General features: G+C 37.9%; 1 protein-coding gene across 1 annotated transcript in view; it reads right to left on the bottom strand.

The window, feature by feature from the left end:
* Positions 1-22363, bottom strand: part of LOC145764747 (histidine ammonia-lyase-like) — a 30476-nt gene extending 8113 nt beyond the window's left edge. The window contains exons 1-12 of the mRNA XM_082576411.1: positions 22184-22363; positions 21938-22031; positions 12982-13069; positions 11979-12003; positions 11491-11568; positions 10171-10243; positions 9569-9799; positions 9243-9431; positions 4606-4848; positions 4175-4314; positions 1838-1982; positions 1290-1480 (exon numbers count right to left, since the gene is read on the bottom strand). Of these exons, the coding sequence (XP_082432537.1) occupies positions 1290-1480; positions 1838-1982; positions 4175-4314; positions 4606-4848; positions 9243-9431; positions 9569-9799; positions 10171-10243; positions 11491-11568; positions 11979-12003; positions 12982-13069; positions 21938-22031; positions 22184-22315 (1629 nt within the window). The 5' untranslated portion in view covers positions 22316-22363. The remainder of the gene's footprint in view (positions 1-1289; positions 1481-1837; positions 1983-4174; positions 4315-4605; positions 4849-9242; positions 9432-9568; positions 9800-10170; positions 10244-11490; positions 11569-11978; positions 12004-12981; positions 13070-21937; positions 22032-22183) is intronic.
* Positions 22364-27950: the final 5587 nt, after the last annotated feature.

Below are 27950 nucleotides of genomic sequence, written 5' to 3'. Positions count from 1 at the left end.
ACACCAGTACGGAGGCGATTTAAAGTTATCCATTCTTTTCTAGGCAGGTCTGAGCCAGATGGTAGGTACTTTTGTGTTTAAATTAACTTGAAGCTGATCAGGCCGTGTCGGATGTTTGATTGTTGATCAATGCATTTGAAAATGCAAACTTTAATCAGCAACGTAATAGCACTTATAGTTTTTTACATGACCGTGATTAGACTACAACGAAATATCCACAATAAGTGAAAAAAAGGAGAAATTCTTTGTTAATATCGCAAACATTTAATAATTTTCTGTAAATTTTACAAAAAAAAACATTAAATCAGCGCTACCGATTTTTGATCTTGCGTACCAACATACAGCTCATAACTTCGTCGATGTAAGCAATCGTCATGAGTGTGCCGCGAGTTCAACAAATTCTTCCGAATGTGTCGCTTCGAAACATGAAATATTTGTTTCCGCTACGAGATAAGATATGGCACCAAAAAGTATACTAAAATTTCAGATAACAATTTTTAGGGGTCCACAATCGCTTTGATGGCACCAAAAGAGTTCCGCCACAGCAAAAGTTGAGAATCAATAGTGTAGTGGTTCTGGTGGGGCCTGAGATTTCTTAAAACGCAAAAGCGGGACCTGGGTCAAAAAACCTGAAAAAACATAAAAAAAAAAACCTTTGGGCTACAGCTTAGCAGTTGCAAAGCTGCATCTCTTATACAATTTTACAACTAGAAGTTGTTGTTTTAAATATTTTGACAGTAGATTTTATTGGTTAATTAATTTTTGTGGTTTCACCTGCTTGTGCTTTTTCTAGATTCTAAAAAAGCCGCCTATACGGGAGCGAAAAATTTTGCAATAAGCTGTAGTAGTTTCCAAACCTGATCGATTTCGTCTGCTTATTATATTTAATCGTTCAGTTGTATCCTAAATAAATAATCCTCATACAACTTTTCATCTTCAGTAACATCGAAAAACCAGAACAGAAGTTGAAACATCAGCATCTATTTCATTTATTTTATTAATCATTAGCCTACTTATTCTTAACTTAGGCTAATTTATGCATATTAACTTTTAAGAATAGCAACTCAGTTGGGTCAATTAACTAAGATTTTTCACGTGGTAGCAAAATGTAAAGGAAATATCTTGTGCTTAGAAGCCAGCTAACTCTTTTTCGTCATCCCGAATGAACATAGATAGCACACAGGCGTTGAGCCTTGTCAATCCTTTTTTTAATTCTATATCAAATGTTGACAATCATCCAAATGTTGAATTACATCAAACCTTCTTTGAAAATTTACCAATGTTGATACCTTTCTCGCTGACCATCCACCCATGGAAACGTGATCCTCTTGCCCAGCACTGGTAGTCAGGGAATCGACAGAGGAAGGATGACAGAGACACTTGTTTTCTGATACTAAAGCTGCTGCAGTGCAGTGTGCCATCATATATCCACTGTTTAGACCTCCTTCCTCAACCAAGAATGCCGGCAGGCCGCTGTAAGCTAGATCAAAAAGCGGAAAACAGAGGATAATAAATTTCAAAGCGCATCAAAATAATCATAAACACAATTGCTGCGTAACTTTTGCCAATTTTGTGCCAACAGGAACAAATGTAACCGAAAGGTGGCCACTTTTTTTAAATGCATTGTTTTGACAAGCATTAACAAAGAAATAGGGGATAACATATTTTTCTGCAAGGCATAAAAAGTGGTTCCTACTCTCTGTGCCCATGTTAACCACCTCTTCAAGCAGTTTTTGAAACAATTGTTCAAATTAATCAAAAAAACTAATACTAGGGCAGCCTTAAGTTTTAACTGCTAACAGTTAAATAGTTCAATTCGATGGCATCAAACTAATACCAGGGTTGCAGAGTCTCTCAATCCGCCTCTCACTGATGGAAGCCAATTCGTGGATACCAATCGCCAAATAATCTAAAGCTTTGGCCGGATATTCTCCGTGGAAGTTTCCCCCAGATATGGTTTCACCGCGGTCAATCAAAACCATCTGTTTTCAAAACGAACAGGTTACAGATTTTTGGTAAGATTGTAACAACCAACTCAGAATGATGTAATTGTCCAACCTTAAAACTGGCGCCTACAGAAAAGTACAGTGAGTTTAAATCAACTATAGCATATTACAGTAGCCTATGCCTGACATGTAGGCTGCATTATATCAATCTTGTGCGATTTTGTATCATCTGAACATATTCAAAGAAAGGCATGAGAAAGCGGAATCGTGAGTAGAAAAGTCTTGAGTTGCACTCAAGTTGTTGGACCCAATCGATGACTTGTATAGGCTATAAGAGTGTGAAGTCAGTTAGGAACCAAACAAAATTGCGTTTTCAAAGTCTTGATCCATCCTTAAAGATTGCAGAATGGTGTTTGTCTGTAACAATTACAACTATCTGATTGAATGTAAATATAAGAATAGTGAAATAAAAGTACCATGGAATATAGGCTATGTTCAAATTACAGTTTCATTACGGCAGGCTTGGGAATGTCTCGTTCACCTGTTGTGGAGTGGGCTCAGAGGTGGGCAGTAGCGCACTACTTTTGCAGCGGCGCTACTTTTTTGTTAAAAGTAGCGGTAGCGGCGCTACTTTTTAGTTGGAGTAGCGGCTGCAGTAGCGGCTCTATTTTTATTCCAAAGTAGCGGTAGCGGGAGAGGCGCTACTTTTTTTCAGTCGCACTCCCGCTACCCGCTACTTTTAATTTAAATTGAAAAACATGCTTGTTTTTTTTTTGCAATACTGGCGTGGTCAAGCAGCTATATAATCGGCTTGGTTGCAAAGTTTCGGTTTTTTCTAGCTGACGTCAACTTCTTCGGCGAATATCTCCGTGTGATGAAGCCTATCTTCCAGGCTTTAGACATTTTCCAGGGCGAGTCTATGTCATATTACGGAGTCTTGCTTCCAACCATCACAATTTGCGCGAAGAAGTTGACCGAGATCAGTGATCTTGTGACCTGTGAGGACTTAAAAGTGAAAGTCCTTGAAGGGGTGAAGAAACGATTCAACAAGTGCTTCAACAACATGAAATACGTTATGGCATCATGTCTTCATCCCTCCTTCAAGACGTCGTAGCTACAATTTCTGCACTACGTTTCCACGGATGATGCTGACGCACTGCGAGAAAAAGTCAAGACGGATGTAATTCGACTGTTGCGGGAGACATCAAGCCAGGTTGATACCGAGAAGAGTGACACCAACACCAGTCATGACTCCGAGAATGTATTTTTTGGTGTGTTTGCGCCATCCCGTGAAACGTCGGTGCAGAAGGAAGCAACAATTGTGGACGCCTTTTTTTCGGACAAGGAGCAAGTCCTTGAGCTTTTTGAATACCGAGTTAAAACATGGACTTAATGACTCTCATCTTGAAATGTTCGTGTTTTTGAAAGATGCGTAACTATAAATTTCCCTTAGAATATGTTTTCTATAACGACGTTAAAATGACAGCGTAAACAAATGATAACATTTGTTTTCAAGGTCATTTTTACGTCACTAGGGACTTGAGTGTTTCCTAGTGTCATTTTAGACAAAAGTAGCGGAAGAAGTAGCGGTAGCGCGCGCTACTTTGGTCCGAGTAGCGGTAGCGGGTAGCGCGCTACTTTTGTAAATTGGTAGCTGGTAGCGGTAGCGCGCGCTACTTTGGCCTAAGTAGCGGTAGTGGGTAGCGCGCTACTTTAAAAGTAACGGGTGCCCACCTCTGAGTGGGCTATACTGTGTAGTTTATATTTCAAACAGAAACTATAGGCTGCGATGTTGTCGCCAAAATGCAAGTCGCGGTAATTGCAGGCAAACAATTAAATTTGTTAGTGGCCACTGGTCAGTGGTCACCTATCGGTTAGGAACGCTCATTAATTAACAAAGTAGATGCGTAATTTCGAGGTGCTACGAAATAGTTTTGATCTTAGATTTTCGAAAAATGGTTATCACGCCGATTATTATCAATCAAACTTGTCCCCACGACCCCACATCAACAACTGATAATGTAGTTGCTATCTTTGGACGAACTTTGATATGATTTGAAACATCTGTTGTTTTAAAATTGGATATTGGAAGTTCCTGTTGAGTAGATTAGTCTTGTCACATTGTCAGCTGGGCCATTGACAGACAAGTATATCAATTTGCAATCTCATATGATATATTTTGATTAGCCTATTTCAAAACTTGTGTAAATGCAGCAAAATTAACTAACCGGGTTATCGGTGGCACTGTTGAGTTCTACATCCAAAATACTTTGCACAAATTCTATTGTATCATGGGCAACTCCGTGAACTTGTGGGCAGCACCTTAGGGTGTAAGCATCTTGAACGCGACTGCAGTTTCTATGCTTGGCTGAAAGTATCAACAAAATAAATTACCTACTGTATAACTAAAGAATAAGAAGGAAAAAAAATCACAAACAAACAAATTATTAAGTAGGTTCATTAGCATTTCTATATACAGTAGTTCCAGAATATTTAGCTAGCTGGCTGAAAACAGATTTCTTCAAGGTGTAATTATAGATTAAACTTAAAAAGTTATGACAAGTCAAACAATCGCAAAATCAAAAGATGCACCAACAATACAATAACAAAACCCTTCATGTGATGACGAATGCAAAATAATGCATGAGCACATTCTTACTTGTTATTTCTGATACTTCTCCTCCATATTTCAACAGCTTTCTCAATCGACTGGCAACAGCTTGTTGTCCTCTGTGGGGTCTGGCGGAATGTATGGCTTCGTCAAAAGCTCGACTCGTTCCCTGAAGTGCCTCAAGTGTCATTGCAGCAACAACATCAGCTTGGCGAGCGATGCGTTTTGCTCGTTCGAGTGCTTCTGCTCCTAAAGCAGCCATAAACTGGGTTCCATTTATCAGTGCTATACCTTGAAGAAACAGAAATTATTCGAAATTAGGTTTTTATTGTTAAATTATGTCACTAGCTTTTCTTTTCATGTTAGGGAAGAATCAAGGTCTTCATGGACTCGTTATCTCTTACCAGTGACGTGGAGAGAATAATCTTAGTCCTGTGATGTCGCACCACTGCAGTTTACACCAAGAAAATATCATTGTTAAGTCACTGAAGGTGTCTAATGTGATGGAAATCGTAAAATGAACTGTAAATAGAATTAGTGGAAATGTCATTGATCATTGCAAGTTTAAGAAATTTCTGGCAGATATTAATACTGAATATGGAGACGTGTTCATGTTCACTGCCGCTCGGTGATTAAGTTATGTTATATTTAAGCCAGAACAAAAGTCTACAGATCATTCGAAAGTAGGCCACATTAGGTTTACTACTGCTATCAGCGACATGATTGATGAATTTGAAAGTCGCATTAACGGTATCAATTCTTTCATGCTCCTGATGAAAGTATTTGGAATACCTGTGGCAGTAGACGCAACTACCGATCTCAATGATTTTCAGCCTGAGCTGCTGGATTTGTAGTCAGATCTGAAGCTGACACAAGCTGCTTCGAATGTGTGAAGGGTCATTTGCAGTCAGATGTGAAGTTGATATAAATGTAATCATCTGCTTCACTTTTAGAGTCGAATCTCAGAGGTAAAGTATCCTAAATTGATAGCCAATGCATTGAAAATGCGTCTGTTCCACATAACTAACATGTGTAAAGCACTTTTCAGCAAAATGATTGGAACTAAATTCAAATATCACAACCAATTGACGAACCATCATTTTAAACAGCTTTTGAATAGGCCTACTACATCTTTCAATATAAGGCTACCCCTCGTTTTGGGAAACTTAAAAGTCAAAGGCAACATCAAGTTTCACATTAAACTGCATTTTTTTTGCAACCCTTTACAAAATTTTGGTTTCAAACTTGACCCCCTTGCTGCAAAAAGTTGAGAACCACTGATTTTAACTATTGTCAATATTAAGAGAGTTTCTTGCGTATTACCTGGAACATTTCCGCGTACCACAGTTTGGGAACCACTGGCATAAATCCTACCAAGTATTTTCTCACTAAATAGTCTAGTTTAAAACACAGAAGAAATGAATTATTATCACCAAAAATACTTAGATTAACTAAAAAAACATTTAGCCTTCCTCATTGCAAAATAATCCAAAATTTCATCACAATTTATTTGCTTCAATTTGTCACTTTTACACATAGAATACTTAGTGCAGATAACCTGTCTTGGGTTATAGGCAAATTGTTCGTAAACAGTTGTTCGTAAAACAATTGTTCGTAAACAGTTGTTGGTGAAATGAAATCCGTAAAACAATTCTTCGTAAAGCATGTCTTCGTATACATCAAATCTCAATTGCATACACGAACAAGGCCGAATTTAGCTGATGGGGGGTCTGGGGCACGTTTAGATCGGGGGGCTCACGTGCAAAAAAAGTTTTCGCGCTTACTGCGCAAAAAATCACTTCCACGTCCACAGTAGCATTAATCTTGCACTGCCATTTTGCAGAAACTTCAAAGGCTAAAAGAAAAAAAAAACACAAAATCACATTTTTTCCACGTAGAGGGGCCCTTCAAAAGTCGGGGGCCCGAGGCACCTGCACCCTCTGCTTCCCCTAAACCCGGGCCTGTGCACGAATAAATGCTTTTGGAAGAATTGTTTTACAAAGAATTGATTTTACAAAGAATTGTTTTACGAAGAACTGCTACGAAGAAAACGTCGGACATCCCTGTCTTGAGACCTTGTGGACTCCACTTCTAAACTTCGTCTCCGACATTGCTTCCCACTCCACCGAAATGCTTTTGCCAAGAAAGGCCTGGGTGCGGCTTTGTTAACCTAACTCTTTCTTGTCTTACCTTTAAAAGCCATCACTCGACATAACTTCCAACTAGTGAATTTCGGGGAAGCCTAAGATGGTGCTCACACGGCCCTGCATGCATACAACTGACCAAATGTAGGCTAATTGTAGTTTGGACCAATTTTGTAAGAAACAATGATTCAATAAAGTTAACAAAAATAAAATATATTTTATAAAACACAAAGTAGGCTTATTACGTGAATGAGGTGGTAAAGCAGCGACTACCCCAGACAGAAAACGCCTTCAGACGTTGAATCAATGTGAAAGTGATGGAGTTTGCTATCTGGATGCTGCAATGGGCTGGTTTTACGGTATAGACCTAATAAGTAATATAAACTTACCAGTTGTGTGATTTTTTTTATAATTGAATCAATCCGGTTTTGATAAAATAAAGCTAACACGGTTTATTGGTTATTTTATAAAGAAGCAACTTTACTTCACTATAGACAGAATCAAAACAAAATAATTGGGTTTGAATGACGCTATTGATACGCAAAGACCCTGTTGCCTATCATCTGTGTATGGTACAAGCTGTGTCTAGCCATTGTAGTCTCGTTTTATTGCATAAGATTGAAATTCACATTTTGTTAGCTACTTGGAAGTAAAGTTATTTTGTTGCACCGTAGACAATTGATAGACAAAAAAGTAATTGGGTTGAAAAACAATAATAATTAATCCTAATTAGCATACTTTGTTGTCTATGATGTTAGTTATGTAGAAAACGACGGCTTCAACGTCACGTTATAATTGGAAACCTTTTTTTCAACGAGATTCAGCAAATGAACAAAAATTTCAAGACATAACAAGTAAAAATAACATAAATGTTGATAAAAAGTAGCCTGCATAATTTTATCAAAAAGCTATTCATAGCTATATTCAGTGATAAAATTGTGATGTAACAATAGCAAAAATAAATGATCATCCAGTTCAGTATCTGTCTACTACCTAAAAAACATGGTGTGAAATATAAATCTTCAATTTCCACAAACACAAGCAGCATACCGCTAATCACGCGAATTAAAGTTTCAATGTGGAATTTCCCATGTTCTAAATGTTTTTTTACGCAAGCACATACACCTGAAAGTTGGTCACACATTTCTTTGTTTGAAAGAAGACTAAATTTTATGTTTTGCAAACACTGCTGATATAAAAATGTATTTTTGAATGAAATGACATGATACAAGGCTTTCTGTAACGACAACACAAAAAACCTCTATCATAGATAACAATTGCGTTATAGATCTAGCAATACATGAATAAAGAATACGTTTGTGGAAGTTTTTATAGCTACACAAAGTCTTCAAGTGTAATCAGGCACATTTACAGCGATTTTTGCTCATTCCATGGAATTTTTATTTGTATTGGTTTGGCATGTCTTCCGTACAGTAACGTATTGTAGGCCTATACGGCAATGGATATTTGTTGGATCGAACTTCTACTGTTTTCAGTAATTTGTATATGAGATTTGATTGTGGATAACTATTTTTCGAGTTGCTAAAAAGAAGAAAAAAATAGTATTGCTTTTCATGAACAACTTCGTGCTCACGGGCTGGCTGGTATGTTATAAAACATGAAATGCTTAGACTTTGTGTGCATTTTCAATGAGGTGCTCTAAAAATGAGATCACATTTTCTATTGTCCACCCAACGACAAAATCTTTTGTGTTTTATGTTGGTTCCACTTCTTGAACATTGAATTAATATACCCTAAAAAGAAGTGGTTTTGTTTTTTATACCCAAAGACCTTGTTTATACCCAAATACCCAAAGACCAAACAAACCAAAGACAAAGACCATATCATCTGTGTAGTGTGCATAGTATAATTTGTGTCTAATTTGTCCATAATTTATCTGAGTTGTCCTCACTTTCGCTTCACCAAGAATATTTTCACGCATATTTTACTATATAGCTTATCTCTATTAACAATGAAACTTATCAATCCAATTGGTAATTAACCAGGTTATTTGAGTGAACAGTGTTTACTTTGGAATATTACATTATTTTGTTAGTTTTGGGGTTGGGTAAACTTGGGTTTGTTTGGGTTAACAAAATGTGGTTGAGCGAGCAAAGCAAGCGAAATCCAACCCTGCTATTGTTTATACTGTAAATTACAACACCGCAGTAATCTACAAATTTTCCATTTTGTGTACCAAATTGCGTCAAATGCTAAACCAAAAGTGGTACTTTTATTGAGAAGTAATCTTTGAAATTCACAACGCAAGGTATTGCATGTGAACGGGTTTTCAATGTTTTTAAACAAAACTAACTTTTAACATGGCCATCTCGGCACAAGGTAGAAGATACATAATCTACAAAGTGGCACAATAATTGGTTTGCGTCAGATAGAGAAACATGATTGAAATAGACCACTTGGCCAAAGTTCTGTTCTTGTGTTCATCATCGGTTCTTGTGTTGGCAAAGTTTTACTGAACAAGGTTTATGCCTACAGTAATTAAGCGTGATACACGATAGTGCGGAAAAAATCTTAAAGTACCTTCTTTAGGTTTCAACTGCAACGTTTCTATACCGTGAGCTTCCATTACATGTTCCGCATCAGCCCATCCGCTTTTAGGTGACCACATCTTTCCTTTTCCCATAAATCCTAGCGCCATGTGAGCTAATGGAGCGAGATCTCCACTGGCTCCCAAAGTCCCTTGTTCAGGAATCCACGGGAGGCAAGGTGCTAAAAAACGAGTCAGCATAACTAAATATTTTGCATTTGTTTTGTGTAAAATTCATATTTTAAGTGCCTAAAGTTTATCGTCTACTCGGACGTTTGAATAAACATTTCTTTTAAATTAAATATTAAAACTAATTTACCATTGCAAGCTTTCACAAGTATGTTGAGGTTATTCATGGAAATTCCGCTGTATCCTTTACATAGAACATTTATTCTTAAAGCCAACATCATGCGAGTTCTTTCCGGGGTTAAGGGATCTCCAACCCCAACGCAGTGAGACTCGATCAAGTTGACCTGCAGTTCGTTCAGATCATCCCTGGAAACTGTGACATGAGCAAATTTTCCGAACCCAGTGGAAACTCCATAAACAACTGAAAATAAAGAGTTCCTTTATCAACTCATCAAATTGCAAAAAGACTTGTTGCGGCTCCTTTCACAAATAGTGTTACACATTTGTGTGATGCTGTAAAGAAAACAAGCAGAAGCCAAGGCAAGTCAGCAAATTCAAGTTTTGAGTGTCATGCATTGGAGCATTGGAAACCATTGCATTAACTTATATCTTTTTTTAAATCTAAGTCCGTGGATGAAATAAATCCATTTTACATTTTTAACATAACCATTAATTATATTGCTTGTGTTATTTACATTTAGATCGCTGGTTAAATCTGCTGTAGGCCTATTTCAGGCATGTGACATTTGATGCAGTGAAATGACAAAATTCCAGTAATTAAAAATACTTAACCTCGATTCTGTGCGACAATCTCATCCAATAACTTTCTTGACTGATTTATGCGAAGCACAGCTTCTTGAGCAATCTTGGTAGACAACAACAAGATTAAGATATCATGCTGAATAGAATAGGCCTTTAATCCTATTAACACCTTGGTAGTCGTAGCAATTAAATAATTAAATTAACTATATGTTTTGGAGATAATAAAATAAGTAGGTACCATAGGGTAGTATTTTAGAACGGACAAAACCTAAACTACAAAATCAAACCAGAAAATTTGTTTGAAGTTTTAAATGGCTCAAAAGTTAAATCATTTGGCAGTCCAATTAACACCGCCACAGTCGATTAAGGCGACAGCCACTCTGGGGATATTTAATTAAATGGTTGCCAAGTCCTTTGCCCTCCTGAAATCCGTCGTTGAAGTAGGCTAACCATGTAGGCTACCTTCTTTGTTAAGTTAATTCAAGGTGACTGTGCGAGAAAGAAAGTCTTTCTTTCAATCAGAAAAAATTTCTTGTTTGTTTTGTGATGTGGAGCATCGGACAGCCCCTTGTATCCGCTACCGAACGATCCGTATAAACAATGAGAAGTAAATGATGCATCGCCTGCGTCTGACTCCGGAAAATTACAATGTAAAAATAGCACAACTTCGATAAAGAGGTGACTTTTTTTAACCACAGACAAATAAAATCTAACAACCAGATGGTATTTAACATAATATAATAACATGAAAATAAACTAAAAATTATAAACGTTTTCAGCCTTACTCATGTCAGCCCTTTTCAAGTAACCAACTGACTGATGTTCTTCATAAATTGAAATTACAAAACTGATCTACATACACAAAACTATAAAAAACTCAGTTTATGCTTGCGACACAATATTACTCTGTTTATGTAAAAAGAATGCATTTAAAACTAGTAGCTCCAAAGTAGCGCTTTTTTCTTTGGGGAGATTGTGATAAGCATAAAAGTCACCTCTGTCCGTCTTCAACGATAGGTTGGATGGCTTGCTACACGCAGTACGCTACTGGAATGCGTGTAGGACATGGCTAAGTTAAACCTACTCAGAATTGTAACTTGTAGTAGCCTACAGTAGCCCAATGCACAAAGTAGCCTATATTATCGAACTAAACTAGAAAGTTGTATGTTCATCAAAACCACAAACTATCCCAGTTAGCAAAAGTTTATTTTTCTACCAGATGTTAATGCAGCTAGATGTTTTAACAATTTAACAATGGCAACTTCTGCTAGATGGGATGTTAGACTAAACAAATGAAACTTAAATACAAAATACAATAAATGTCTATTACATTGCATAAGCCTTTCTTACTTGTATTTTAGTTGAAAATTTTGACAACTGATAAAGAGTTTCCGTTGTCAAAGAGTTACCGTTCAACACCACAGTAGTCTGTAATAGAATATTACACCACAATTATTTCAATTTGCCAGATCATTCAATTTATTGTGCTTTTTTCGTCTGTTAAATATTTGAGCGACGCAGAAACAGAACAGAAAGACTTGATTAATATAGGCTACAAATAGGCTATATTCTTTTATTTGTATTCAGGTCTGTTGTCGAATAACTCTTGCTTGATGTTATTTTTAATTGCAGAAATAGTTATACAAACGAAACGGAACTAGGCTTACCACACGAACATTTCAGACGTAAGATAAACTATTCTGCGATGGCCAACTAAGAGAGTGTTGTTTGATTAAACCAACGTCACAGTTACGTTACCTACTGCATTAAGAAGTCATAAGCTTAACGCCCAAACAATTTACTTGGATATAGGCTACTTGGATACCTGGATATCTTACCTGGATATCGCTGTCTTGATTCAGACTTCATCGAAACAAACGTTAAAGAAAAATGAAAAGAAGTAACTGTTTGGAAAATCTAAATAGATACAATAACATATAGACAACAGCTACAGAAGTTAGAGAGTATAAAACAATTCATATGAATTAAATTAAACTATAGTCTGTAGCCTACAGTGTTATGACTCAAATAGGTTGAAACATCTACTGTATAATATATGTAAGAGCTTGGTATGATTACTTTCATAGCATTGAATTGATTGGCTGGGTTCAAGCTTGAAAGTTAGAAACCAATAACCATAAACATAGAATTAGTGAAAAAGAACATGCAAGTATGACGCTGCGCACATAATATAGTATCGCTGATTCAGTCTAAAAACATTGAGAAAGTGGCAGAGTGTTGATCAATCTGCCTTTTGCTCATGTTAAATGTAACCAGGGCACGAGTTTTTAAAGTATAAATCCCTCAAACTACAATGTGAACTAACATGAGCTGTGGAAACTGATTTGAAAATTTCGGTATTTTGTTTAGAACAAAGTTGAATTCGATAACTAATTAGTCTATCATAATGTGGTGTGAGGTCTGTTTGACAGTACAATACTCGCAGGAAGAAACCTCTTCATTGATGCATGATTGTATGGAAAATTAGTGAACTCGAATTTACAAGAATTGGTGCAAATTGAACAACAGAACTCTTTTGCGTCTTTGGCTAGTTGTAGGTGTTGGTTCCTTCATTACGGGACACTCGCGTTGCAGGTTAAATATTTTATCTGGTACAAATCATATCAAGACTAGGCTATAGTGTATATGATGATCTCATCTTTAGTAAAAAGTATAAACAGATTTAACATCAAAGTAGGACCTGTAGAATTATCATAAAATTATACCAAAACAGAACAAGCAGCGATCAAAATGATAGGCTAAGTAGCTATTGAGCAAAAGAAGTTTCTTTCCTATTTCGATAAAACTACAAAATAATTAAAAATTTCAAGAAAAGGATACACTGTTTCAGCTAATAAATTGATAAGAGGCAAAGACTTCTTTGCGTCGACGTTTTTTTCGTCTTTCTTGGTTACTTTGGTAGGCTCACCTAGGTAGACATAAAACAATGAAACGTCGTATTAGGCTATGAGGAATGTTGATACTATAATATGTTTTTATTCAACTGTGACTTTGTAGTTTAGCATTTGTTATAGCAAGATATTTTATATATGTCATCTTGAGCTGTCAGCAACGTTATTTTTTCACTAAACTGAACTTTTGTTTCCTTCATCTAGGACCAGGCCACAATTTAACCATAGAAAACTTTGTGATGATAAAATGATCTTGATCACCTTAATGAAAGGTACATAAGCATAAGCCTATACATAAGCAAAAAATGATAAGTGGTCATCTGAATAGCCTACATAGCCTACTGGCTAAATATCATACCAAATTATGAAGGAAATGATCATGCGAAATAGGCTACCTAGTCTAAATTTGAAAGTGTGGATGGCCTACCTAACAGGTTCTTTTTGCGATATAAAAGTCATCAGTTATTGCAGGGGTCAGCAAACTTTTTTCTTTGAGGGCTGGATTACTGCGAGATTAACAGCTGCGGGCCAGATGCAAATTGCGAAAAGATATACAACTATTTAGAATCTCCGTTGACTTGAATTGAGCACAATAAATAACAAAGTCAGCGGTGGAAAAGCAAAGTTGTGATGAAAATCGAAAGGTTGCTGGAAAGTTATCCCCTGCTGTGGTAGCCTACAGTACAGGGCATCGTGCTTTTGAAAAAACATTATACATCTTTCCAAATTTAGCCAAGGCTGTCCCCATTTGTGGTAGCCTAATGATAAACAGCAACGTCAGTCCTTTACAAAAAGTTTGGTAACTTTTTTCCTTAACAGTTGTCTTGTAGTGCAGCTGTTATTTCCGCAGCACATGGCGGGCCGTAGTTTGGTGACCCCTGAGTTATTGGAAAAGGCATTCTGATGGTGCTGATGTTGCAGTTAGCCCTAATTGTAATTTGGGCCAGATGTTTTAAAATTGTAATTGCATTACACAACAACAAAACTTTTCAATTATAATAACATTCAATCACAATGGATCCAACTCTGCTTTCAATTACATTTTGCTGTGAACATAAAATCTGCATTTATGTGTGGGCTATCTCCATTGATTGCACATTGATTTGCTTTGTAGATGTATTTTTAGATTTGTCGGAGTCATGATAATAATTCTTGTAACTTACTGTTTAAATTTCAAGTCTTAAACTAGAGGTGTCCAACCCGTGGCCCGCGCAGTATTTTTTGAAATGACTTATATTATCAACTTAATTGCCCACGTAATTTATGGCGAACTTATATTGAGAGAAATTAGGATTTATTGATTTTTTTATCTATTACCCTGGCCTATTTATATAGTTTCTAGTGCAGGAGTGAACAACTGTTCAAGTTAATTTTATTGCATCACAGTGCACATTGTTACGCATCACATTTTCTACATTGTTACATCCACATTCTTTCTACATAATCATACTCGTGCTTCAAGAGTCAGTCAGTTATATTTCTTGCTTCACTGAGATATCGATCATCAATCAATCAATCAATCAATGGTTTATTTGTCAGTAACAGGAACATTTTATAGTAGGCTGCATGTTTGAAATATGCAAGTAAGTTAATATACACAATGCAAAAGTTGCACAAGATCCCATGCCAACGAGACAACCATACGGTCTACTACAGTGGTTCTTAAACTTTTTAAGACACGCCTCCCTTTGACAATTCAAACAAAATTCGCGCCCCACCTTGTTTCAAAATCATTAAACATTAAGCAGAACAGCAATTTATTTCCAGGTAAGTTGCATTAATGCGAAGGATGTAACTTTTTTGTGGATACCTTCACTTCAATTTGGTGTTTTCTCAAGGACAGTATCAAGGTTGGAAAATGAAGCTGCGTTTCCTTTTTGAACTTGTCGATGCCACAGCCCCAGTTTTGCTATGAAAGCATAGATGGCATCATAATTTTTGATGCGATTTGTATTCTTGCCCTGGAGGAGCAGATTTAAATTATCATAATAAGGGCTTCGAAAATGTCCACGAGGTAGGCCAACTCGACGATGCCAAATTCTGAAAGACGCTTTTACAACTTCCGCCGACGACGATTGGCGAAAGCACTCGCTACTTGCGATCTTCATTTTTTTAAAAGAGTCTTTCTTGCATTGGAAAATAGCTAAAGGTTTACTTTGGTAGTCAAGGTGTTTTTTTTTCATGATGACGCTGCGAACGAGTTGGTCTCAAACCGTCGTTGCTCAGATTTTAGAAACATATGACGCATTGTGGTACAACTTGGTCATTTACTACAGCATCTATAAAGCCAAACTTCAGATAATTTTTATCATACTTTTTCTTTTTCCCCACTCATTTTATGTCAATAGTACTGATTAATTAAAAACAAACCTAATTAAATCAATGCTAAAATTAAAAAATATAATTTTCGCATGGTAGGCCTACTATCAGAGTTGGGGATACTGTTGTACTTTTAGCCTCTGTCACTTGTTGGTCAGTCGTTGCCATTATTATTACAACTAAAGCTCGAGGCTGCTGTGTCAGAAAGCCGTTGTGTTACGAGAGAGGTGTCGCGCAAACATTTAGCAACGTCTAAAACATCACAAAGAATGCGAGATGTGACAACAACACGCTCTACAAACACTGTGCCACTGTAACACAAAGTGTCATCTTCAACAATTGACTGTCCACAGTGTCCAGCGTAGTTGTGAAGACATGTTTAGTTATAATTTATGCAGAGTTTTTCAATTTCTTGCGCCCCCCTTGTGAGCCTCACACGCCCCCAAGGGGGGCGCGCCCCCCAGTTTAAGAACCACTGGTTTACTAGTCAATTGCCACCCTACTGAAATGACGATTTTGCCATTTAAAATACAAGAGAAAAAAAATAAAACGTTAAAACGTTTCCCGCGCTTCACCATACGCACCAAAAAGCATATTTAAGATAATGTAAACACAATGATCCAAAAAGCAAGCAGAGATTACTCAAGTTTCCGACTGAACATGTTATATTGCATATGAAACTGACAAGTGGATTTCCGTAACATATTACTTACGAAGCACTGTAGCTTTGTAAAATTAACGGTTTGATATCTTTTTTGAAACAATAAAATGATAAGTTTTTCAGCCTACTTAGAGCCTTTGACCAGATCATTGGTCCCAATACTTGCATGGACTTTTTTCCAAATTCTGTGTGTGATCTATTTATGAAATAGTTGTTGCTTGTTTCATTGTTTGATATCTTGTGTTGTGCTGATGAATGGATGAAGCATTTGTAATTAAATAAAACAAGTAGGCCTACACCAGCTCAGACACAGTATTCGCCAGGCTGGGCTTGCGAAAGATTGAAGATGTCTTCCGATTCAACCGTCTCCGCTGGTTTGGCCATGTTGAAAGGAGCAGCGGATGGAAAAATCAATGCCGAGATGTGTCAGTTGCTAGTACAAAGAAGCCTGGACGTTCCAGTAAGACATGGAGTGATACTGTAAAGTTTACAGTGGAGTGATACTGTAAAATGGAGTGATACTGTAAAAGTTACTGCTGAATATGACTGCATTCACAGCTGTAAGTCAATCTAGTCTTGAACTTGAACTGGCCGACATAGCTGACAAGGATGTGTGGGTATCTAAGTTCCGAAGCTTGAGAGCTGACCTTGAAGATCTTGCTCGCCAGAAGGCCACGCTTCGTCACAACCACAAATGGAGTGACCTTGAAAAGCTTCAAAAACCAGACAAGCTCGTGTTCGATACGTGGAATGCCATACCTGACTCTTACATGAACATAAAAAAATATGCATTTGGAGTTCTGTCGATATTTGGATCAACATACTTATGCAAACAAAGTTTTTCGGTCATGAATTACTTAAAAAATGAACAACGCTCACGCCTAACAGATGAGAGCTTGCAGTCCCAGATGAAACTCAAAGTGTCATCTTATCAAGCTAATGTAGATGTGCTGTGCAGTGAAATTCAGGAGCAAATATCGCATTAGCTGGGTGAAATAAATGATTATTTGAAAATGTATGTTTTTACCCAATAGGCCTACTGTGCCCGTAGGTAGCCTACTAAAAAGTGTTGTGTTTAATAGTCAGGCTTTGTTTGTTGAAATTCTAGAATATTCGCATGTACAAAGCAAAAATTGAAAGAAATTCTACATGAAGTGTAGGCTATAATTACCTTTGGTTTTAGTGGCCAACTCGACAGTTACATGCTATGGCTCCGAATATGTCTTAATTTGAAGAAACTTGGGAACATTGGCTCTTTTAATGCTAAAGGTTGCCGACCTCTGCTGTAAACGATGACAGGAAGCGGTGGCAGATGACCAACACTAGCTCCTTCCCTTATGCCGTAAAACAAGAAGAAGAAGAAGAAGATAATACGTAGACGGATACTGATTCATATAAACTTTGTACATATGTTTTTTTATTTCAATGTTATGTATGTCTTTTAGTTTCAAGATGTTCGTTTTGAAAAATAAAAAAAATAGTGTGAGCATAGTAATTTTGTAAGGTACAGCTGATATCAGAGACTCGTGCTGGCGTGCAAAACGCATTTAGCAGTGAAATATCTTTTGCACTTTGCAGTGATATAGAATATGTCAAATGGGAAACAAAAAGCAAGAAAAGCATTTACATTTTACAAAAAATATGTCTCTGAAGAGAAATATCAGAAGATTCACGGATTGGCAGTTTTCATGACCTCATTATTCGGCAGCATTTAATTGTGCGAGCAAGGTTTTTTCGTGGATGAACTATGTCACATCCCCTGTGAAGTCACTAATTTCTGACCTCCATATGGAAAACTCGCTTCGCATTGCTACATCGTCCAACTCACCGAATATTGCCAAACTTGTTAGAGAAAAACAATCCCAAACTTCACATTGAAATGTCGACGTGTGACTTTGTTGACTTTACCATAGCTTGGTATGTTTATTGCTCTTATAGTTGTAAAAGAGGATAATACACATTTCTAAGATTAGAAGTTTGGTGTGAGAGTTTTAATTAGAAATTATAAGACAGCCGTTTCTAAGATTACAATTTAGCAGTAAACACTCAAGTGGCCCGCGCAATCATTCGTAATAAACCGCATGTGGCCCTTTGGCCAAAAAAGTTGGACACCCCTGTCTTAAACTGTCAACTGCATCAATGTGAAGTCCACGATAAAGAATTTAAACCACATAATTCTTGTTTTGTCGTGAACATAAATTATGAATGATTCTATGAATTCCATTATTTCTAGGTTAATATGAATAATTACACTGGTCAACACTATTTTTCTTGCATGGAGTTTTTCAATAGATGTAGGGTAATTTGAGGGCGCTGAACACGAATATGTTGTTAGATTTTGCTCATCACATCACGTTTTTGAGATGAAAACTTATTTTGTAATTGATATTTTTTACCTACTCGTTATGAAATTTAGGTTGCCTTCAGGAATAATGTTTGCAATGGAAGGATGCTATTCCCTTAAGAATGCTTTTCCAAAACTACTTTTATGATTGCATTCTTTTCGATCTTTATTGACTGCAGTATACAAACACTAAATAAATGAAATACAGTTAAAAAGTACAACTTGGAGTACTGTGCTCATCACTGGTAAGGCACCACAAAGCCTTCAGCACTAACGAGAGTAGGGTGTCAGTGGCGTAGCTAGGGGGGGGGCGGACCGCCGGGGCGGCACGTCTGGGGGGCGGCACTTTCAGACTACAATTTTTGAGATTTTGATTATAATCTGATAAAAAAGCTAATTGCATTTTCACATGCTTTTTCTTGAAGGGGCGGCGAAATCTTAATCCGCCCCGGGCGGCACATTTCCTAGCTACACCACTTTCGGGTGTCCAGTTCCTTTCTCTCGGCCGCCTTTCCTTCAGCAATTACGCCGACCCAATTTACATACTAAATTGTTTTGGGGCTTGTTAACTGCCAAAGTCTGGTTTTAAGTTTTGCAAAAAAAATCATTTGAGGCATTTCTGGAGCAAAACTCTATATCGTCAGACTAATAAAATAATGGCGTAACTCACTTTTTGACGAAATTGAGATATTAGTGTTTTTTAGGTCCCTAAAATATAGCGCATCTGTCACATAATTTTCTAAGGCCTACGTTAACGAGAAAGTGGTATCTTTGTAAAAATGTCAAATGGCCTAACTCAAACGCATGACTTAGGCCATTTTACAAATCTCTTTAATCGTTGGCTGAAAGTAAAGCTTTCCACCAACAGAGCAGATATTCAGCAGACGACGATATAAATTGTACAGAAATTGAGCTTCCACTTCATCACAAGTCTAGACGATTAATTTAGCACAAAATAATTATGTTTTTTTCTATTCCATGTATCGTAATCTTGGCCATTTTCAAGTAACTACCCTACTTAAATCAATCTGTTTTCTTTCTGTTCCTTTGAAAAGCTTCATTTTTTTAGCACTCTGGTTGTGCGACTTATCACCTCACACTGTGATACAGGTCAGATCTTCTGAATGCACCGTTTCTCGGAGTCTTCTTGCACCCATGGCAGGTTTTTGTAGAAGGCCATTGTTGGATACTTAATTAATTCTCAGATTAATATCACACTTAGCAACTTTATAAGCTCGTTGCTGGTTCATCGCCATCATTCTTGAGTTTCACTGACATGGGAGGAGAATATAGGAAAACATAGATTTAAATACGTTTGATTTGACTTTTAAGTGTAGGTAAATGTGCTAAAATAAAAAAGAGGAAAATCACTTTTTGTCGAAATTTCCCATTGACTTGCCTACTGTAGATTCCCATTAGGCCTACATGTAGTGTCCATTACTGTACATGCCCATGACTGCAGAAAGATCACAACGTACAGAAAGAAGAAATTCTTGTATCGTGGAATTACCATAATCCAACTTCATCGACAATACAAAGAGCTTGCTGAATCATTAGGAATGCGATCATTGAGCACAGCCTATTTTAGTGAAGTATTTCATAATGAGAACTTCTCCGTCTTCATCGTCGGCTCCATCGTGTCCGAGTATTGGTTTGTCTTCAAATTGAATTTGGCTTTGGATGGTGATGTCGTATGTGGCTTTGGAGGCCCAGTCTATGATGGAAAAAGACGTGGGCAAAAGGCACTGGGAGATGATCATCATAGATCTACCGCCAATGTGTGAAACCAGGCTGGAGGCTTCCAACTCTACCAAGCCTGCCCCCATTACCAGTGATATCATCGCCATCGGGCTTTGTTTGGTCCAAGTCCACATTGAGACAAAGGCCATTCGCTTGTATGGTTGTTTAAGGTGGTCGTAACTACGCGAGGGCTACGCACACACTCTTGGCCAGCTCCATATGCACTGCGGTCCAATAAGATCAAAACGTGCAGCTTCAGGGGAACTGGTTGCAACTGGCTGCCGGGTGCTCTGTTCATACCATGAAGGGATCAGTGCGACATGTGTGTTTCATTTAAACACGGGAATATTACCAAGGAACAATACGATAACCAGATCAAGTTGAAGAATGAAGCTAGAGATGAGAAGATGAAAGACAAAGAATCCGCTAGCACAGTAAAATCCGTATGGACAATGGATTTACAGGCTGTACTTCTGTGTCCCAAAACTAAGGCAAGAAGTATGTACTATAAAACCAAGCTGCAGGTACACAATTTTCACTATTCAATCTTGAATCAAAAGATGCTTATTGCTCTATTTGGAATGAAACAGAAGGTGATTTACGCAGTGCAGTATTCGCTTTCTTGCAGTTTAGTCATTTCGAACGGGTAATTTCTGGAAGCCCCGGTCTGGAGGAGATAGTTATTTGGAGTGATGGATGTGGATATTAAAATAGAAACTCTAATGTTTCTAGTGCCTACTGTGCCCTTGCATGGAAGCATGGCATCACTATTACTCAGAAGTACCTCGTGGCTGGTCACACTCAAATGGAGTGCGATAGCATGCACAGTACTATCGAGCGAAAATTGGTAAACGACATTTTTACGACGAGAGAATTATCCAGAATGCCAGGATCAGACCGCATCCCAACAATGTACAGAGGATGCAACACAGTGATTTTATGAAAATCGATGGATGATGCTTGTTGAGTATCAGGCCTGGAAAGAAAGCTGGAGCTCCCACGGTTCACGATCTTAGAGGCCTGAATCATGAAAACAGTGGAAAGGTATTGTACAAGGTCCCATTATGTGAGGCTGCATAGTGGGAGGATCTTCCACAGCGGTCATAACCAACCTTAGGTGACACTACATCGATTTCTATTTTTTCAAGCCATCTTCCAATCAAATTGAGGAAATATAATGATCTTTAATCTATGAAACATGTTATCCAACAGGGTGCCACTCCTTTTTTGATAATTTGCCTCATAATGTAGCCTATTCAGCTTGTCTTGCCAACTCTGAACTGTTTTTGGGCGAAATATGCAGTCTAGCATGAAATATAACTCCTATCGTTAGATTGGAGTTGCTATTAGGGATTTTCCTCTTAATTCTAGTCATATTATTACTGTTATTGTGTCACCGTTAAAAAATTCATATTGATAAACTCAAAATATCAAATGGCCTAAGTCATGACTGTGCATTCGGAAAATGGCCTAAGTCATCCCAGCACATTATGGGATGCAAAATGAAGCAAATCAAAGTATACATGCTCATTGTACTTGTATCGACATGCTATTTTCGTTTAACTGTACAATAAATATGATAAAAACAACCGTGTAGACAGTTTTTTTCGATTATCTCAAAACAAGAAAAAATGAGTTACGCCATTATTTTATTAGTCTGACGATATGCTACTGTGCAAATGTGCATAGGCCTTCTGCAATGATGGAGCAAAAACCCAGACAGCCAATCAGCCGCTTTTTACATTGATTCAACGTTTGCAAACGTTAAATCAATGTAAAATTCAGCTGATTTACCGTCTTGAAAACAACATTACAACTTACACATTATGAGAAACTGCTCGTTGTCGATGACGTCACAAACATTGTCTTTACTGTTATATAGAATTCGATTGTTGGCGGAAGTGAGAACATAGTCCTGAAACGCAAAGTGAAAACTGTAGGCTGCGCTAGTTTAATATTCTTTGAAAAGCCTATAGAGTTTGGCTCTTAGTCGAATTTTTACAGCGTCCGTGCACTCAACAGCAAAATCTAGCCTCATGTTTTTTCAAACAGCGCAGATAGACCTACCTTGTTTTCAACTTCAACCCCAGCCTCTTTGCTTCTTTTCTTCACTTCATCAATCAATGCAGAAACTTTTCCACTTCCATCAGCACAGGGAACAGCAATCCAAGTCTCTTCCACACTCACATAAACTCTCATAATAAAGTATAGACACTATTCCGACAAAAACTTTGAAAAGGATTTTGCTCAAGCCTGGGTAGTAAAATAAAAATGTCAAAAAACTTGCTTGAAAGAAAGAACTACCTTGGTAGGAGCGACGGGAACTTTTAAGAAACAATCGCGCATTCTTCAGAGGCAGTGGATTTGCATATTTTTGACGCTATTGCCTATATTGGACCAGTCCAAGGAAATTTGAATGGATAGACTGCCAAATTTAACCATGCATAGTTACTTAAAATAAGTCAACTTATGGTCTGATTTTTGTTGTAATTTTTCATGGCATTAATGTCTAGTTACGCCACTTCCTACACTGTGCAATTCATTGCAAGTTAATGAGTAAGCTTGCAGCTAAGCCACACAATCGCTACAATTAAGATTTTTCAACACAAAATTAAAAAAATGTAAATTATCCGCTTGAAAGTCTTTGTTGCAAAAGTTTGTTTTTGCCGAAATACGAGTACGTTAACCAGTGATCACAAATGGTCAGTGGCGTAACTTATTAAAAATATCTTGAACTCCAGCATCGTCTGCGGACTTAGGCAACAATAACTTTTTTCAGATATTTTGAAAAATTAGGCCTAATGCAATAGCCTACATTCATCTTGCTATTAAATTAGAATTTTTTTAATTTGTGGTAAGCTAACAAAAAGTTGAACTGAAATGCGAACTAGATTTAGGTTTATAATTGAATCGAATAAAATGTTTCTGCTAGTCATTGGCAGATGATGTATTCATTGAAGTAATGTGCCTGCCTCTGCCCACCTGCTGTGTGTATGAATGTATTGTGTAGTTAGATTTACTGTTATGGGGTGGTGGCTGACTGGACGACTGCTTATGGTCTTTCGCTACCATCCTGATTGTGCCATAGTCTAACCAACAGTTGTACAATGCATTGTTTTGACAATTACATTTACTCTGCTTCATGGCGCTGTTGAAACAAAATAACTTGACTTGATGAGTAAATTACACTGACGTATGAGCGCTAGCAGGCTGCATCACCCTGAACAACCTCAGTGTGGATGGAGAGAGAAGGTGACATGGAAGCTATGACATCATGTTGCGGTTTTCTTGTGCGATAGTTTATTATTGCAACACTTTTGGAAAAACACAGTTGTGCAAATTAGAAATTTTGGCGATAGGCCTACCTGAAATTAAAGTAAGGGTTGGTAAAGTGCACAAGATGTTCGAAAAATTGACTCGGATGAAAATTATATCATCATTTAGTCTAATACGAATTAGAAATTAGAATTTTTGCCCTCAGCGCGAAAAACTTTGCAAGGTAACTTGAAAATCACCCACACCGCTAATGCCTTTACGCCAAGCTCAGTCACCACCTTGTGACTAAATATTAACCTTGAAAGAAAAAGGAGGCATTTTGCAGAAACAAAGGCTGAGAGAAAATGATAATAATAACAACACAAAATCAAAATTTTCCACGTCGGAGGCCCTTCAAAAAGGGGGCCCGAGGCAACTGCACATTATGCGTCCCCTAAATCCGGGCCTGCGACACGATGTGGCTTTATTTTGCGATTATCTGCAGCGGTGAATTTTCACCTTGCTGAAGCCGTCGCAAGACAGCTCCAAAATAAAAAGATCAATCCTTCTTCAGCTTTGGAATCACCGTTCTCCGCAAGCGGATCAAAAACTCAGAAAAAATGAATCCGTTTCCAAGCTTATGGAAGCAGCAAACGTTTTTGCGTCTACCAATAACCTAAAGACGCCAAAGGATCCCCGAGTGAGCAATACACCAGCAAGATTTCGAAACACAGAGGAATCAGATGCTTTTTCGTCTGCTGGAGAAGGAGCGTGGAAACGGCAATACATCGAAGCCCTTGAGCTGAGCTTGATCGAAGATTCAACCAGACAGATCTGCTTACAGCAGCCAACAGAGAGAAGGCCCTTCTGATCTGTGCAAAAGGTGAGGAAAGATCTGATACGGAGATCAGCTTACCCGAAACCATCAGAAAAGATCGCCTAAAAATGGAACTTATCTTGCTCAGCTATGTTGTAAGTGGAAAAACCGCAAACTCCGTTCAAAAGGTTGCTGAGATACTATCACAACTAAACCCTCAAACACTAGATCTTTTCAAAGAAACGCGAAAATTCGTGAAGCTCTGCCTTTGCCTCGAAGTTTCAGCTACATCATCAGAACGTTCTTTTTCTACTCTAAGACGCTTGAAAAGGTGGTTGAGAAGCTCAATCACACAAAAAACTTAGTTTACTCATGTTGCATTAATGCATGTCCAATTGTCCACCAAAACATTTTGGACACTGTCGATGTCGAAGAACTCATGACACACTTCATAGAGAAAAACCTGAGCAAAAAGTAATCTTCGGAAGCGTGTGAGAACTCATTTCCTCAAACTGTCGTTTTCGTATCACTTTCTAATTTGTTCGTTTTCATTTTAATTTTCTGAACAGCTTCTTTGTTGTTGCCGTTCTTCATTTGTTACAATTTACAATCTGTGTGTGTGTGTGTGTGTGTGTGGGTTTGGCGTCGGTATTTACTCAGGAGGGGAACTAAATGCTTACTACCAGTTTAAAATGTTATCTCACATAAGGGGGGTCTGGGGGTCTCACTCCCTAGAAGCTGACAACACTACGGCAGCTTCAGCCATCCCTATAGAGAAAAATAGTTACCGCGCCACTGTACAAGTCCTATATCGAAAAAGTAAAAGCTAAGGTGGCTTCTCCAAATAATATCTTACAGAAACTACGAAACTCTGATTGTGGTGCCCTTCCGGATACAATGCGGTCAACTGCTTTTGCCTTATGTTATGCGACTGCATAATATGCCTGCCCAGTTTGGCAACGCTCGGTACATGCCAAGAAAATCGATCCTACGTTGAACCAAAGCTGCCGTTTGATCACAGGTTGTCGCAAACCATCACGTTGCTACCCAGTTTGTCTGGAATTGCTCCTCCAAAAATCAGAAGAAGCGTGACCAGCAAAAAAGAAAGATCTTGTCAGGACATGGATTTAAGACATCTATTATATGGCCAAACTCCAGCACGCAGGCGATTGAAGCCTTAAGAAAAAGTTTTCTTGCTTGAGTTGTCCCACTGGGTCAAAATGAGGTCGCCGCCAATGTGCGGTCCAACTGTGGAAGAAAGAGCTGGCAGCCGGCTGGCAATGGTCAATGTGGTGCTTTCTCCCACAGAAGGCTTTTTCTCCCGGAAAGCGTGAACCCTGGAAGTATTGGCGATGCCTCAACCGCTTAACAACTGGTATTGGAAGGTGTAAGACGCTGATGCGACACTAGGGATATTCTTTGGGAAGCGGTTTTCATTAAATCAATCAAGCGCTTTGACTGGCTTCAAAAATAGTTTTTAAGTGTTTTTCATCAGTTTTACATTTACTCATCAAAATGAAACTTGATTAGTTATCACTTCTTCTCAATTACACAAAAAAATGGACGTTGCACAGTAGCCTTAATGAAACTGTGGTCTGTGATGCATAGCAAGCTTGCAAAACCAAAAGCGAGGAAACCAGAAAAGCTGCTTTTGCTTAAGTTTGCATTTTCATAGTTTTCATGCCATTGGCATATGGTAAGACGATGTGCAGTGATAAAAATTGGTAGAGTATGTGCCAAGATGGCTAGCGTTTGGCTTCCAGTGCAGATGCTATTATAGCGACGTCCAGTGTCGTCCACGCCCTAGGCCAGGGGTTCTTAAACTTTTTTCAACGCGGACCCCTTAAAAAAAATTTTGGTTTGCGTGGACCCCCTTTATGGCCTAGTCCGAGAAACTTTTTTGATCAGCATTAATTGTACATCAATTAAAATGAATTGGTAACAAAATTTATTTTTATTTGAATAAGGACCTTCTAATGATCCTCCTTTTAGGGTGAAACAGGCTGTCAAGGGTTTAGAAGAGAGTAGTAGGCCTAACTCTATTTGATTTGAGGTAACAAAATTTATGTTTTATTAAATTTAAGAAATAGCGAATGCGGATTGTTTTTCAATATCTTCGATTTAATTTCATTTATGTGAAGGATGCTGCTGTTTGTCTTCAACAAGAACATGAAATTGTGGCTTCGTCTTCGTTAGGGCAACAGTGGCAACACGCTTGTCATCCATTGCAGTTGCACCCAACCGGTTTTAACTCTTTGTTGTGATAGTTAGGAATCCTGACTCACATAAATATGTTTAGTGTTTAGATCAGTTATTCATTTTCATTGTAGATATGATAAGCAGTAATTTTTTTGTTACTTAATAAGGGCTAACGTGTGTATGGCCGAAAACGTTTGTAGCTTATAGTGTATGTTCAATTTTAATGGATTATGTTAAATGCCGTGTGGTTGCTTGGTTGTATATGTCTGTGATTGAAGAAAGTGACCTCTTTACCAAAATTGTAACATAAATATGTAGTCGCAAAAGGGATTATAGCAGCCATGGCTCTCTTTACCAAAAGAAAATATGCATAAACCTTTCACAATCTTAACCTAGCCTAGCTGACGTCTAGCTTAGCTGCAACTAATAAAATTTTGCAATGTTCTGAAAGCGGCAAAATCAACAATGTGGAAAGTGACATAGCCTAATAAACGTACGTAACAAAAAAAGAACAATGCGATAACAATTATCTACAAACGCCAAAATAGAAATCATCAGCGCTGTTTGAACTGAATCTCTTTTCTTTTGAAAAATTTCTTCCATTTTTGAAATTATACATTAAGATTTCCATTGGGCCTTCATGGACCCCCTAAAACTAGTCCGCGTACCCCTTGGGGGTCCATGGACCCCAGTTTAAGAAACCCTGCCCTAGGCTACTGATGAACACAACAGCTTAAAACGAAAATATCTTATTGGCTAACATTGGCTAAGCATATTTGACTTATGATGCACACTACAGAAGCTATAACTTACAAGTATAGAATGAAACCATATCTAAAGCGTTTTCATAAACATCCGTTTCCTGATTAGTCATTGTTAATTTTAGATATGTAATGACCAATTCACGGCTATTTTTCGTGTTCGAAGATGGCCGTATTTGCTTGTAGTAATGCAGCAGTGGCCGAGTGGTTAGCGCGTTGGGCTCGCAGTCGAGAGCCTGCATGTTCGACTCCAGTCACCCGCACTTGCTGTTGTTTCTCTGGGCAAGAAACTTTACGATAATTGCCTCTACCCAGTGATCGATTTCGAGTAATGGGTAGTACCAATTTCATTAAGTCATAAGTAGAGTAAACAACCGGAAACAGACATTGCAGTCGGCTGCAGCGTGGGTCAGGTGTAGGCTACGTCAGAAGGCGTATACCGATGCATAGCGCTCAAGTCCGCTTTCCCGCAATGCAGGATAAAGATAATAAAACCAATAAAACAAAATTATGTTAGTCCTTGAATTGGAACACTTCGCTACACTGCGTCCTGTCCTGCACTTTGGGGCGAACTTTTTAGTCTGTGGATTCTAGTTTTCGACCAGTCCGGTTTGGATGGTTTTTGAGAGCAGGCTATCTATCTCTGTTTCTATCTATCTCTGGTTGATTTTAGCTTTATAGAAATCATGTACGAAAGATTGCAAAGAAGCATGCTGCAACGATGTTATTTACCAAAGTTTGCTTCTCTAACTTGGTAAATATAAACATTAACCGATGAAGATTTTTTAGAAAAAATGGGGCA

The sequence above is a fragment of the Aplidium turbinatum genome, chromosome 2, assembly GCF_918807975.1.
Source record: "Aplidium turbinatum chromosome 2, kaAplTurb1.1, whole genome shotgun sequence".
NCBI classification, from domain to species: domain Eukaryota; kingdom Metazoa; phylum Chordata; class Ascidiacea; order Aplousobranchia; family Polyclinidae; genus Aplidium; species Aplidium turbinatum.
Note: the sequence above shows the minus strand (reverse complement) of the source record. Positions and strands in the feature narration are given on the sequence as shown.